The sequence below is a fragment of the Nerophis ophidion genome, linkage group LG02, assembly GCF_033978795.1.
Source record: "Nerophis ophidion isolate RoL-2023_Sa linkage group LG02, RoL_Noph_v1.0, whole genome shotgun sequence".
NCBI lineage: Eukaryota > Metazoa > Chordata > Actinopteri > Syngnathiformes > Syngnathidae > Nerophis > Nerophis ophidion.
Window position 1 is genome coordinate 56,189,707 of NC_084612.1, and position 14,193 is coordinate 56,203,899.

The 14,193-nt window shown below is 41.3% G+C and overlaps 1 protein-coding gene across 3 annotated transcripts in view; it reads left to right on the forward strand.

The window, feature by feature from the left end:
- The window catches only part of LOC133542658 (rho GTPase-activating protein 40), an 81,232-nt gene that overhangs the window by 8,389 nt on the left and 58,650 nt on the right, over positions 1-14,193 (forward strand). Inside the window, exons 1-2 of one of the 3 annotated variants that reach the window (XM_061886912.1) lie at positions 10,709-10,811; positions 10,892-11,130. In XM_061886912.1, the coding sequence (XP_061742896.1) occupies positions 10,911-11,130 (220 nt within the window). In that variant the 5' untranslated portion in view covers positions 10,709-10,811; positions 10,892-10,910. Of the gene's footprint in view, positions 1-10,708; positions 10,816-10,891; positions 11,131-14,193 lie in introns of those variants that run through there. The other 2 variants (XM_061886913.1, XM_061886911.1) reach the window with 2 other exon arrangements.

Below are 14,193 nucleotides of genomic sequence, written 5' to 3' on the forward strand. Positions count from 1 at the left end.
AAAATCTCCATAAGCGCCTTGTCATTTCATTCTAAATCCTCTGCCAATGTTTGAAACTCCACAGAATACTCAGCAGCACAACGACTTCCCTGCTGTAGCGTTATAAGACGCTTAGCAGCACTGCCAGCATAATTTGGGCGGTCGAAAACTAGCCGGAAACTCTCAATAAAGTCATTAGATCTTCTGAGTGCCAGTGGATTCTTGGAGTCTTCTGCCTCTGCCCATGTTAAGGCCCTGCCACGTAGTAACCCAACCAAAAACTAAATCTCTGACTTATCTGTGGAAAAGGTTGTTGGTCTGAGCTGAAAAACGTTGGACCACTGCAGAAGAAAGCCTCGAAAGCTGCTCAGGTCCCCATGAAAAAGCTCAGGGTTTGGCATGGAAACTTCAAGAGTTGTGACAGAGGCGTGAGGTGAGGCAGGGGTCAAAGGTGACTGGGCAGCGGCTGTGGACAAACGTTTCTTAGTCAAAACAGACATTTGGTTCATTAGTTGACACTTCTGTGATACAAGGTCCTGATTTCCTTGAAAAAGAAGGCGTTCCTGCAGGCCAAGCAGGATGCCTTGATGTGAAACGGCTTCCCGGATTGCCGCAGGTGTGTCCTCATTTAGGGGGAACATTATCACCAGACCTATGCAAGCGTCAATATATACCTTGATGTTGCAGAAAAAAGACCATGTATTTTTTTAACCGATTTCCGAACTCTAAATGGGTGAATTTTGGCAAATTAAACGCCTTTCTGTTTATCGGTCTTGTGGCGATGACGTCAGAACGTGACGTCACCGAGGTAATACACCCGCCATTTTCATTTTAACATTACAAACACCGGGTCTAAGCTCTGTTATTTTCCGTTTTTTCGACTATTTTTTGGAACTTTGGAGACACCATGCCTCGTCGGTGTGTGGTCGGAGGGTGTAACAACACTAACAGGGAGGGATTCAAGTTGCACCACTGGCAAGAAATCTGCCGCCAGACCCTCATTGAATGTGCCGGAGTGTCTGCACATTACATGGCACAGAGATGTATGGATAACCTACAGATGCATTTGCAACGATAAAGTCCACGAAATCACAAAGGTGAGTTTTGTTGATGTTGTTGACTTATGTACTTATCAGACATATTTGGTCGAAGCATGACTGTCAGCTAATCGATGCTAACATGCTATGCTAATCGATGCTAACATGCTATTTACGCTAGCTGTATGTACATTTGAAACTAGATACCCACATTTAATGCGAAACAAACACTTACCAATTGACAAATTTATGTTGCTCCAGTGTCACAAGATGCGAAAGTCCTGATCGTTTGGTCCGCACATTTTACCGGCGATGCTAATAAGGCAGCCATGCTATGGGCCACTTCATTAGGTACACCCATGCTCTGGCCGAATAGCGTCAATAGCTATTCGCTCAATAGCTTCAGTTTCTTCTTCAATTTCGTTTTCGCGATCTGCCTCCATACTCCAACCATCTGTTTCAATACATGCGTAATCCGTCGAATCGCTTAAGCCGCTGAAATCCGAGTCTGAATCCGAGCTAATGTCGCTATATCTTGCTGTGCTATTTGCCATTGTTTGTTTGTATTGGCAGTGTGGTAAACTTAAGTTTCATGATCTTGGTTGTAATCGATTTGCACATCAGATTGACTCACTTTTCCTCCATTCCCTTCTTAGGGTTCATTATCGAGGAAAGTAGACTCAGACCGGATCCCGCTAAGGTAGAAGCCGTAGTAGACTGGCCCACTCCGGTTTCCAGGAAGCACCTTCATAGGTTTTTAGGCTTTTCTAATTTCTATCGACGATTTATTCGTAATTTCAGTCACGTCGCTGAACCACTTACTAGGCTAACGTCTACTAAAGTACCGTTTGAATGGACACCCAAAGCTAATTTCGCATTTTTGAAGTTAAAAAAATTGTTTACGTCTGCTCCTGTCCTTTTTTACCCTGACCGTTCTCTCCAGTTTTTTGTTGAGGTGGATGCTTCTGACTCAGGAGTAGGGGCCGTACTCTCCCAGCAATCTGTCATCGACCAGAAGTTGCACCCTTGTGCCTTCTTCTCTCGTCGCCTATCCCCTGCAGAGAGAAACTATGACATTGGCAACAGGGAGCTTCTGGCGGTCATCCTGGCTCTTCAGGAGTGGAGACACTGGCTGGAGGGGGCGGAGCTTCCATTCATCATCTACACGGACCACAAGAACTTGGCCTACTTAAGGACAGCACAGAGACTTAACCCACGTCAGGCCAGGTGGTCACTATTTCTGAACCCTTTTAACTTTGTCATCACGTTCCGACCTGGTTCGCAAAATGCGAAACCTGACGCCCTGTCCCGCATATACTCATCTTCATTGGAGAAGTCATCATTTGAACCTATCGTCCCACACAGACACATCATTGGGAGACTTCAGTGGGAAATCGAACAGCAAGTCCTGGAGGCCCTGAAGTCGGACGCATCCCCTCAGGGTTGTCCACCAAATCGACTGTTTGGGGTTCCTCGGCTCCGCTCCAGCGTTCTTGATTGGGCACATGGGTCAAAGATCGCTTGCCACCCAGGCACTCGCCGCACCAGTTTCGTCCTCTCTCAGAGTTTTTGGTGGCCATCCATTATGGCAGACACGAAAGCTTTTGTGGCAGCACGCCGGATCTGTGCAAGGCATCTCAAGGCATCTCACCAGGCCCCAGCAGGTCTGTTACACCGACTACCCATTCCCTCCCGCCCATGGTCACACATTGCAGTGGACTTTGTTACTGGACTGCCTCTCTCTGAAGGAAACGACACCATCCGGACCATTGTGGACCGGTTCTCGAAGATGGCCCACTGCCTTCTGCTCTCGAAACAGCTCAACTGTTGGTACTCCACGTTTTCCGGCTGCACGGCATTCCCACTGATGTGGTCTCTGACAGAGGGCCACAGTTTTCCTCGGCCGTCTGGAAGGCATTCTGCAAATCGCTGGGGGCCTCTCCTAGTCTATCCTCCGGCTACCATCCACAAAGCAATGGACAGACTGAACGGACCAATCAGGACCTTGAGGCGGTCATCCGATGCACTTGTCATCAACGACCTTCAACTTGATCGAATACTCTCACAACTCCCTCATTAGTTCCGCCACAGGCTTGTCTCCGTTTCACGTAGCCTACGGTTTCCAACCACCACTTTTTCCTGCTACCCAGTCCGAGGCTGACGTACCGTCCATAACGGCACACATACGTCGAGCTCACCAGGCTTGGCGTAACACCAGGGCGACATTAGAGAATACATCAGCCAGGAACCAACTGTTAGCCAACCGCCATCGCTCACCAGCCCCACAAAACCAAGTGGGACAGGAGGTCTGGTTATTGTCACGGGACCTACCACTTACCATCGACTCTAGGAAACTGGCTCCCAGGTTCGTTGGACCAAATCCTATTGTCAAGATTATCAATCGTGTTTCAGTCAAGCTCCGCCTCCCTAAGTCTCTCAAGTGCCATCCAGTTTTTCATGTTTCCCCCCTCCACCCAGGCTGATTGAGGGTCATCCTGCTTTCACAGTGAACACCATCTTGGATGTAAGAAGAAGGGGTAGAGGGTTCCAATACCTGGTAGACTGGGAGGGTTACGGTCCAGAGGAACGGTCATGGGTTTCAAAGTCGCTTATTATTGATAAAGATTTGATTAAAGATTCTTATAATCGATTCCCAAACAAGCCAGGTAGGCCGCCAGGTGGCGTCCGTTGAGGGGGGGGGTACTGTGGTAAACTTAAGTTTCATGATCTTAGTTGTAATCGATTTGCACATCAGATTGACTCTCTCTCTCATCCACAGTCTGGAGTGCAGCTGACGCTGGTCAATCCAACACACCTGAGGTTGATTAGAGTGCCTTTATTAACTGGGTGCTTACGGCCCGTAAGCGCCGGTACTTTGTGGTCACTGCTGTTCCTCACGCATGACTGTGTTTCTCGTTTCACTTGCTAAACCCTCGTGTTTTTGCTCGTGCATCTTACAGGTTTGCCTGTTTACCTAGCTCCGACTAGCGCTTTCAGTTTACTATTTTGTGTTTCTGTTTTACTTCATTCTTGAAGTATGTTTCCTAGCCTCGTATAGAGATTTATTTTTGTACTTTATTAGTTTGTTTTTTATCTTATCTGTCTGTATTATTCCTAGTCTTTACTAGCGCTTTTGGTTTAGTTTTTGTATTTATCTAAGTAGTTTTTATGGTGTGTTTTTGGGCTCCACCATCGCTTTATGTTTTTTGTGGCTACATCCTCCTTCCGCCCAGAATAAAGGAAGAACTTTTTTGTCTACAAACAATCCGTCTCTGCGTCCTTGGGTTCCATCTAATTCTGCTCCTAACAGGCAGCACTGTGTGACGTCACAGGGAAATGGACAGTCGCATCGTAAATAGCGAAAATCAAGCACTTTAAAGCTTTTCTTAGGGATATTCTGGGAGATGTAAAATTTTGAAAAAAACTTCGAAAAATAAAACAAGCCACTGGGAACTGATTTTTATTGTTTTTAACCCTTTTGAAATTTCGATAATGTTCCCCTTTAAAGGGAAGATCCGGTGGATTCATCATGGCCAGTTCGTTCTGTTGAGGTTTGAAAAAAAATAAAAATCCAAGTGCAGATCAGTAAAAAAATCTATATTTAATAACAAAAAATCACTGGAGAAAATAAATCTGTAGTAACGAAAAATCCGCTCCAGAAAACCGGGTCAGAAGTCTGTCCACCATCGGAGGAAATACACAAGTACAGGAATTACAAAAGATTCAAGGCAAAGGTCAGAGTAAGTGAGCACGGGCTGGATTGTACCCCAGGCAACGGACGAACTGAAACCAGTGTGGGTGGCACTGGGAGCACAATCGAAGTGACGAGGATGGCGGAACCTGCAACCCTCAAGTTACTAACACAGCCACTCTACCAACCGAGCTATTCCATCCCGAAAACCGTCCTCTTGACATGAACTTACATCGCCAAGACAGCTGGGCTCGCTTCCGAGGTTGGCTAAGATGGTCTCACAAGATGTAGTTTCTCTTGAAATATCCTTCTTGAAAATGACCTCGCAAATATATGTGTTGTCTTGTCTAATCACAAAAGAGGCTTGTTGGCTGACTTCTTAAAGTTTACTCCACAGCCTGCTCATCAAAAAAATGCCAACCTAAATGGGGCTACTGAGCATGTTCTTCACTTCTCGGTAATGGAGTTCTTATGTTACCTAGCTCATAACATCACTATACAAAAAAAGTCTGCGGCCTATAGAGCGTTTTCATTTCGGGCTCCAGTACTCTGGAATGCCCTCCCAGTAATGAGGGCAGGAGAAGCATTTAAGTCTCATCTTAAAACTCATTTGTATACTCTAGCCTTTAAATAGACTCCCTTTTTAGACCAGTCGATCTGCCTTTTCTTTTCTTTTTTTTCCTATGTCCCACTCTCCCTTGTGGAGGGGGTCCGGTTCGATCCAGTGGCCTGTACTGCTTGCCTGTGTATCGGCTGGGGACATCTCTGCGCTGCTGATCCGCCTTTGCTTGGGAGGTTTTCCTGCTGGCTCCGCTGTGAACGGGACTCTCCCTGCTGTGTCGGGTCCGCTTTGGACTGGACTCTCGCGACTGTGTGGATCCATTATGGATTGAACTTTCACAGTATCATGTTAGACCCGCTCGACATCCATTGCTTTCCTCCTCTCCAAGGTTCCCATAGTCATCATTATCACCGACGTCCCACTAGGTCATCTTTGTCACCGACGTCCCACTGGGTGTGAGTTTTCCTTGCCCTTATGTGGGCCTACCGAGGATGTCGTAGTGGCTTGTGTTGTGGTTTGTGCAGCCCTTTGAGACACTAGTGATTTAGGGCTATATAAGTAAACATTGATTGATTGATTGATATATGCATTTCTGAATCTGATGGCTCTAGGCCAGAGGTGTCCAAACCTTTTCCACTGAAGGCCGCACACTGAAAAATCAAAGCAAGCGAGGGCCCTTTTGGATATTTTTCATTTTAAAAACCAGTACAATAAATGTATAAAAAAATCTACATTTAGGCCTCCACTCAGGCTTGATCCCGGTGACCACAAAAGGTTTTATGTAAAAAAAAATATCAAGAATGTGTCATTATTTATTATTATTATTATTATTATTATTATTATTATTATTATTATTATTATTATTATTATTATTATTATCTTTCAAAGTTTAAATATCTTGATCAACTCTAGGTCTATCTGTCAATATAACGTTTTTAAACACCTGTATGCTTTTTGTCAAAAAAAAAACCCATTTTTTTTAATGGAACAAAACAGCAAATATGCAATGTTTCCCCAAATTCAATTTCAAAGAGAAATATTTGAGATTATAAAATGAAATATTATTTTTGGAGCAATGACACACAACAAAAAATACCCACTAAAATGTTTGGGGATTGAAAATGAGATTTAACGCTCATTTAAGTGTTAAAAAATAAATTACATTTTTTTTCTACTGTTTACTTTTAATACAATCTCATCTATCCGTCAATGATAAGTTGTATTGTTGTTTATGTTTTGTTTGTTCGTTTTAGGCCCTTTTTAAAAAAAAAAAAGGAATAAAAAGCTCAGTTTTTTTTATGGCAAACACAATATATGCAACATTTTCCCTCAAAAATATCTCAAAGGGGAACATTTAATGTGAAGTAATGGGAGCCTTGAATAGGTCAATAATTCATAATAACATTGATTTGGAGTCATTATTATTTTTTAAAGAAAGAAACAGCCTGCAAGACAGCTTTGCGTTTATTAGAGTCAACATTTCTGTTGCAATCCACTGCTCGGATCTTTACATATTCTTGTTTATTGTTCCTTTTCGGTATCACATTTTGTAGTTCGACCTCCTTAGTTCCTGTTTAGTCTGTCACTATGGTTTCATATTGTTTTCACCTGTTACTCACGGACCCTGCACACCTGTTTTACTGATCACCTTCGTTATTTAAGCTCGCCCCTTTTGTTAGTTCTGCCTGGGTTCCTAATTTGCCTTCGTGCAACAGTGACGACTGCTCTCGTATGTATATTCTCGCTAGCTTACATGCTACACCATTGTTTTATTCTAGCTCTCATGCTAATGGTTTGTTTTCCCTTTTGTGTGCCTTTGTGCCAAGTTTTGAGTTTTTCTGTTCGTATTCCTAGCTTCCACGCTAGCGCACTTTGTTTACCTTTCTGCTTAGCACCAGTCAGCGAGCAGCCTAAACTGACAGTTGACAGGGAGAAAACCAAGATGATGTTCAGTGTTTTCCTACTCAGATAAGCGGACTGTTGAAAATACGACTCCGGGATTACTTTTCACAAGTAAGATTTAACAGGAACGTACTATCGGTTGTATTTTGTGAAAGAATATTACCACAGAGTTGAGAAGGAGCAAAGATCTTCAATAGTACTGAAATTGTAGCCGCTAGCAAACAAGAGTATGGCCATAATAGAATTGTTTGTCAATGACATTAATTCCATTTTAAAATGTCACACTTTAATAATATAAAGTTGAAATAAATGATGAAGATTAAGATTGTATAAGCCAGTGGTTTTCAAATGGGGGTACGCGTACCCCTGGGGGTACTTGAAGGTATGCCAAGTGGTTCGTGAGATCTTTTGAAAATATTCCAAAAGTAGCAACTATTCAAACATCCTTTCTTAATATGTTTATTGAAAAATACTTCAACAAAATATGAATGTAAGTTCATAAACGGTAGAAAAAAATACAACAATGCAATATTCAGTGTGACAGCTACATTTTTTGTGGACATGTTCCATAAATATTGATTTTAAAGTTTTCTTTTTTTGTCAAGAAACGTTTAGATTTAATTTCATGAATTTAGATGGATCTATTACAATCCTCAAAGAGGGCACTTTAAGTTGATGACAACTTCTATGTGTAGAAATTGTATTATAATTGAATCACTTGGTTTTTTTTTTCAACAAGTTTTTAGTTATGTTTATATCTTTTTTTCCAAATAGTTCAAGAAAGACTACTACAAATGAGCAATATTTTGCACTGCTATACAATTTAATAAATAAGAAACTGATGACATAGTGCTGTATTTTACTTCTTTAGCTCTTTTTTTCAACCTTAAATGCTTTGCTCTGATTAGGGGGTACTTGAATTAAAAAAATGTTCACAGGGGGTACATCACTGAAAAAAGGTTGAGAACCACTGGTATAAGCCAACAGGGTTACCACAGTCCAGATTGTGTAGGGGGAGGTGGGGTTAATATATGTTAGCTAAAAAAATCACAAATAAATATTCTGGGGGAAGATGACCCCCCCTACAGGGGTCTGGTTTACAAACATTCAGCCCCACCCTAAAACAAAATTCACCAGCCGCCACTGATTATGATGCATTCTCATTTTAGGCAAAGTATACGACAATACTCTCTTAACAGTATAATTTTAACCAGGAATAAGTCTTAAAGTAACAATATTCAAATACAAACATTGTTGGGTGAGACAGAATTTGGTTTTGTTCTGAATCCAGTGAAACAGATTGGTGGTTGTAGCTGATATAAAGACTTTCAGGTGTTTATATATGTGTATATTTCAGTATTTGGCAGACACTTTTATCCAAAGCGACATACACAAAAAATACATACAAAACAATCACTGTAAACATTATCATTTAAGGAAGAATGTAATATAAATATCAATACAAATTGTCAAGACAGAATACACTCTCTGTTGCTGCAGCAATAGAGATACAGTCTATAGTTCCCTAAGATATATAGATATCTAATGTATTCATACATTGTTTATGTACGATATACCCATGTACAGTGGAGCAAAAAGTATTTAGTCAGCCACCGATTGTGCAAGTTTTCCCCCCAAAAATGATGACAGAGGTCTGTAATTTTCATCATAGGTACACTTCAACTGTGAGAGACAGAATGTGAAAAAAAAATCCAGCAATTCACATTGTAGGAATTTTAAAGAATTTATTTGTAAATTATGGTGGAAAATAAGTATTTGGTCAACCATTTAAAGCTCTCACTGATGGAAGGAGGTTTTGGCTCAAAATCTCACAATACATGGCCCCATTCATTCTTTCCTTAACAAGGATCAATCGTCCTGTCCTTTTAGCAGAAAAACAGCCCCAAAGCATGATGTTTCCACCCCTATGCTTCACAGTAGGTATGGTGTTCTTGGTATGCAACTCAGTATTCTTCTTCCTCCAAACACGACGAGTTTTGGGTGGATGTGAGGAGTCCGACAATTTGTGACGTCACGCGTACTACTTCCGGGAAAGGCAGGGCTTTTTTAAGAGCGACCAAAAGTTGCAAACTTTATCGTCGATTTTCTCTACTAAATCCTTTCAGCAAAAATATGGCAATATCGCGAAATAATCAAGTATGACACATAGACTGGACCTGCTATCCCTGTTTAAATAAGAACATCTCATTTCAGTAGGCCTTTAATCTTTGGGTTTTGGGGAAAGTAGCAAGTTTTGTCAAGTCAAAAGGCTCAAGTCCAAGTGAAGTCACAAGTCATTGATGTTAAAGTCTAAGTCGAGTTGCAAGTCTCTTTACATTTTGTCATGTCGAATCTAAACCCATCAAATTCATGACTCGAGTTGAAGTCATGTGACACGAGTGCACAACTCTGGTATTCAGTGAGGTAAGATGAATTAAATGCACTGACAGTTCATTGGTCCTGACAAATGAGTTGCACGTAGTGGAGCGGATCACCACTCCAAAATGGCGTCCCCGCGTCTCGTCAGCGTGCTGCGTACCCTTATGTCTATGGCAGTGGTTCTTAACCTGGGTTCGATCGAACCCTAGGGGTTCGGCGGAGCCAGTCAAGACACACCCGACTCATCCATACTTGCCAACCTTGAGACCTCCGAATTCGGGAGATAGAGGGGGGGCTTTAGGTGCGCGGGGTTTGGTGGTAGCGAGGGTGTATATTGTAGATCATGGAAGAGATAGTGCTGCAAGAGATTCTGGGTATTTGTTCTGTTGTGTTACAGTGAGGATGTTCTCCCGAAATGTGTTTGTCAGTCTTGTTAGGTGTGGGTTCACAGTGTGGTGCGTATTTGTAACAGTGTTAAAGTTGTTTATACGGCCACCCTCGGTGTGACCTGTATGGCTGTTGACCAAGTATGCCTTGCATTCACTTATGTGTTTGTAAAAGCCACATAAATGATGTGAATGCGCCGACACGCCGTTTGTATGGAGGAAAATCGGACGTGACGACAGGTTGTAGAGGACGCTAAAGGAGAATGGTAGATTTTCGGGAGGGGCACTGGAATTCAGGATTCTCCCGGAAAAATCGGGAGGGTTGACAAGTATTGACTCATCGTGTAAATAAAAACTTTTCGGCGTATCTTAGATACGGCAACTGCAGAAGTCACACTGAATCGCAGGTGTGTAATTTGTTGTGAGTTCATGCATGGTTCATTTTGTACACCAGGAAAAAAAACATATAATATTGTCTAGAATTAAAAAAAAAAAAAATAATAATAATATTTACAAAAGAAGGGTTCGGTGAATGCGTGTATGAAACTGGTGGGGTTCGGAACCTCCAACAAGGTTAAGAACCACTGGTCTATAGTTATAATGAACAAGAATAGCGATTCATTTTCCCTTAGCGACCGATGGAGAATAAGTGGCGCACTTGCATGAGAAATCAGCGAGGAGCCAGAAGAAGAAGAGGGCCAATAAAATTGGCTAAGGGGGGCGTGGGGCGTGGTCATCCCAGAGTAGCTGCAATTGTTTAGTTTACAGTGACATCTAGTGGTCGGGCAAGGAACGACGTCTCCAGGCCAAACAATAGAGCTCCAGTCAGCTCCTTTGTCTCTCCATCTCTGTCTTCCGCAGTCTTCACCCTGACTGTGTGTGCGTTCTCCCCTCCGCCCGAGCCTTTTGTTCGCATGTGGTTTTTCTTGACGTGTGTGTGTATTGTTTGTGCCAGAGACTCCAGCCCCGCGGAGATGAGTGTGGAGCCCAGTGCCGGCCAGCAGCTCCAGGCCACCGCCGAGCAGCGTAAGAGCACCCCGCCCTCGCCGCCCTCGCCGCCCTTCCAGGACCTCCAGGAACAGCATCCCGACCAGGTCTGCGTGGACTCCTACTTCACCGAGCTGAAAACCATCCAGCTGGGGAGCGGCTACGAAGAACTGGACAGCGCTAGGAGGGATTCTAGACAATCAGAAGGTAAAATAATGAGTATATGGCTTCCATTCTGGTTTGTAGTGTATGTTATGTTGGGTTAGATTAGATCACATTAGTTTATTTCATAGGGGACAATGCAATTTCATTAAAAACACATGATGTAAAAAAAAAAACAGTACAATCGCAATTTAAAAAAAAGAGAGCGAAAAAGGGAAAAAACACAAAATACATATACAATGTGATAGAAAATAAAATAAAACATCAAAACATAACATTTATCTTAGCATCAAAACAGGCTCATATCTTATCTACCTACCTACCTACCTACCTACCCATCAATCAATCAATGTCCTAAATCTCAAATGTCTCAAAGGGCTGCACAAGCCACAACGACATCCTCGGTCCTATCGATCGATCGATCGAGCTATCTCTCAATCTATCTATCTATCTATCTATCTATCTATCTATCTATCTATCTATCTATCTATCTATCTATCTATCTATCTATCTATCTATCTATCCATCCATCTAGCCATCTATCTATTAGATTAGATTGTACTGCAAAGTTCAAATTTGAATGACGATAAAAGGAAGTGATAGACTTAGACTCTAAGTCTAATTAGTTTATTTCAAAGGGGACAATGCAATTTCATTAAAAACACATGACTACACATGGTTAAAAGAGCCAGTCTCGTTTTCGTCTGTACTCCCCTGGACGTGATGTGAAAAAAAAAAAAAAAAAACAGTACACTTAAAATTTAAAAGAAAGAGAGAGAAAAAAACTAAACATATACATATACAATATGATAAAAAATAAAATACAAGATCACAACATAACATTTATCTTAGAATCAAAACAGGCTCATCTCTTATCCACCTACATATCTATCTACCTACCTGCATACCTATCTACGTACCTACCTACCTACCTAACTACCTACCTACCTATCAATCAATCAATTAATGTTTATTTATATAGCCCTAAATCTCAAGTGTCTCGATCAAAGGGCTGCACAAGCCACAATGACATCCTCGGTTTTATCTATCTATCTATCTATCTATCTATCTATCTATCCATCCATCTAGCCATCTATCTATTAGATTAGATTGTACTGCAAAGTTCAAATTTGAATGACGATAAAAGGAAGTGATAGACTTAGACTCTAAGTCTAATTAGTTTATTTCAAAGGGGACAATGCAATTTCATTAAAAACACATGACTACACATGGTTAAAAGAGCCAGTCTCGTTTTCGTCTGTACTCCCCTGGACGTGATGTAAAAAAAAAAAAAAAAAAACAGTACACTTAAAATTTAAAAGAAAGAGAGAGAAAAAAACTAAACATATACAATATGATAAAAAATAAAATACAAGATCACAACATAACATTTATCTTAGAATCAAAACAGGCTCATCTCTTATCTACCTACATATCTATCTACCTACCTACATACCTATCTACGTACCTACCTACCTACCTAACTACCTACCTACCTATCAATCAATCAATTAATGTTTATTTATATAGCCCTAAATCTCAAGTGTCTCGATCAAAGGGCTGCACAAGCCACAATGACATCCTCGGTTTTATCTATCTATCTATCTATCTATCTATCTATCTATCTATCTATCTATCTATCTATCTATCTATCTATCTATCTATCTATCTATCTATCTACCCATCCATCCATCCATCCATCCATCCATCCATCCATCCATCCATCCATCCATCCATCCATCCATCCATCCATCCATCCATCCATCCATCCATCCATCCATCCATCCATCCATCCATCCATCCATCCATCCATCCATCCATCCATCCATCCATCCATCCATCCATCCATCCATCCATCCATCCATCCATCCATCCATCCATCCATCCATCCATCCATCCATCCATCTATCTATCTATCTATCTATCTATCTATCTATCTATCTATCTATCTATCTATCTATCTATCTATCTATCTATCTATCTATCTATCTATCTATCTATCTATCTATCTATCTATCTATCTATCTATTAGATTAGATTACAAACCCCGTTTTCATATGAGTTTGGAAATTGTGTTGGATGTAAATATAAAAGGAATGCAATGATTTGCAAATCCTTTTCAACCCATATTCAATTGAATGCACTACAAAGACAAGATATTTGATATTCAAACTCATACACTTTATATTTTTTTTGCAAATAATAATTAAATTAGAATTTCATGGCTGCAACACGTGCCAAAGTATTTGGAAAAGGGCATGTTCACCCCTGTGTTACATTACATTTTCTTTTAACAACACTCAATAAACGTTTGGAAACTGAGGAAACTAATTGTTGAAGCTTTGAAAGTGGAATTCTTTACCATTCTTGCTTGATGTACAGCTTAAGTTGTTCAACAGTCCGGGGTCATGTTGTCGTATTTTACGCTTCATAATGCGCCACACATTTTCGATGGGAGATATCTCTGGACTGCAGGCGGGCCAGTAAAGTACCCGCACTCTTTTACTACGAAGCCACGCTGTTGTAACACGTGTCTTGGCATTGTTTTGCTGAAATAAGCAGGGGCGTCCATGATAACGTTGCTTGGATGACAACATATGTTGCTCCAAAACCTGTATGGACCATTCAGCATTAATGGTGCCTTCACAGATGTGTAAGTTACCCATGCCTTGGGCACCAATACACCCCCATACCATCACAGATTCTGGCTTTTGAACTTTGCGCCTATAACAATCCGGATGGTTATTTTCCTCTTTGTTTCGGAGAACACCACGTCCACAGTTTCCAAATATCATTTGAAATGTGGACTCGTCAGACCACAGAACACTTTTCCACTTTGCATCAGTCCATCTTAGATGATTTCGGCCAAGCGAAGCCAGCGGCGTTCCTGGGTCTTGTTGATAAATGGCTTTCGCTTTGCATAGTGGAGTTTTAACTTGCAATTACAGATGTAGTGACCAACTGTAGTTACTGACAGTGATTTTATGAAGTGTTCCTGAGCCCATGTGGTGATATCCTTTACACACTGATGTCGGTTTTTGATGCAGTACCGCCTGAGGGATCAAAGGTCTGTAATATCGTCGCTTATGTGCAGTGATTTCTCCAGAT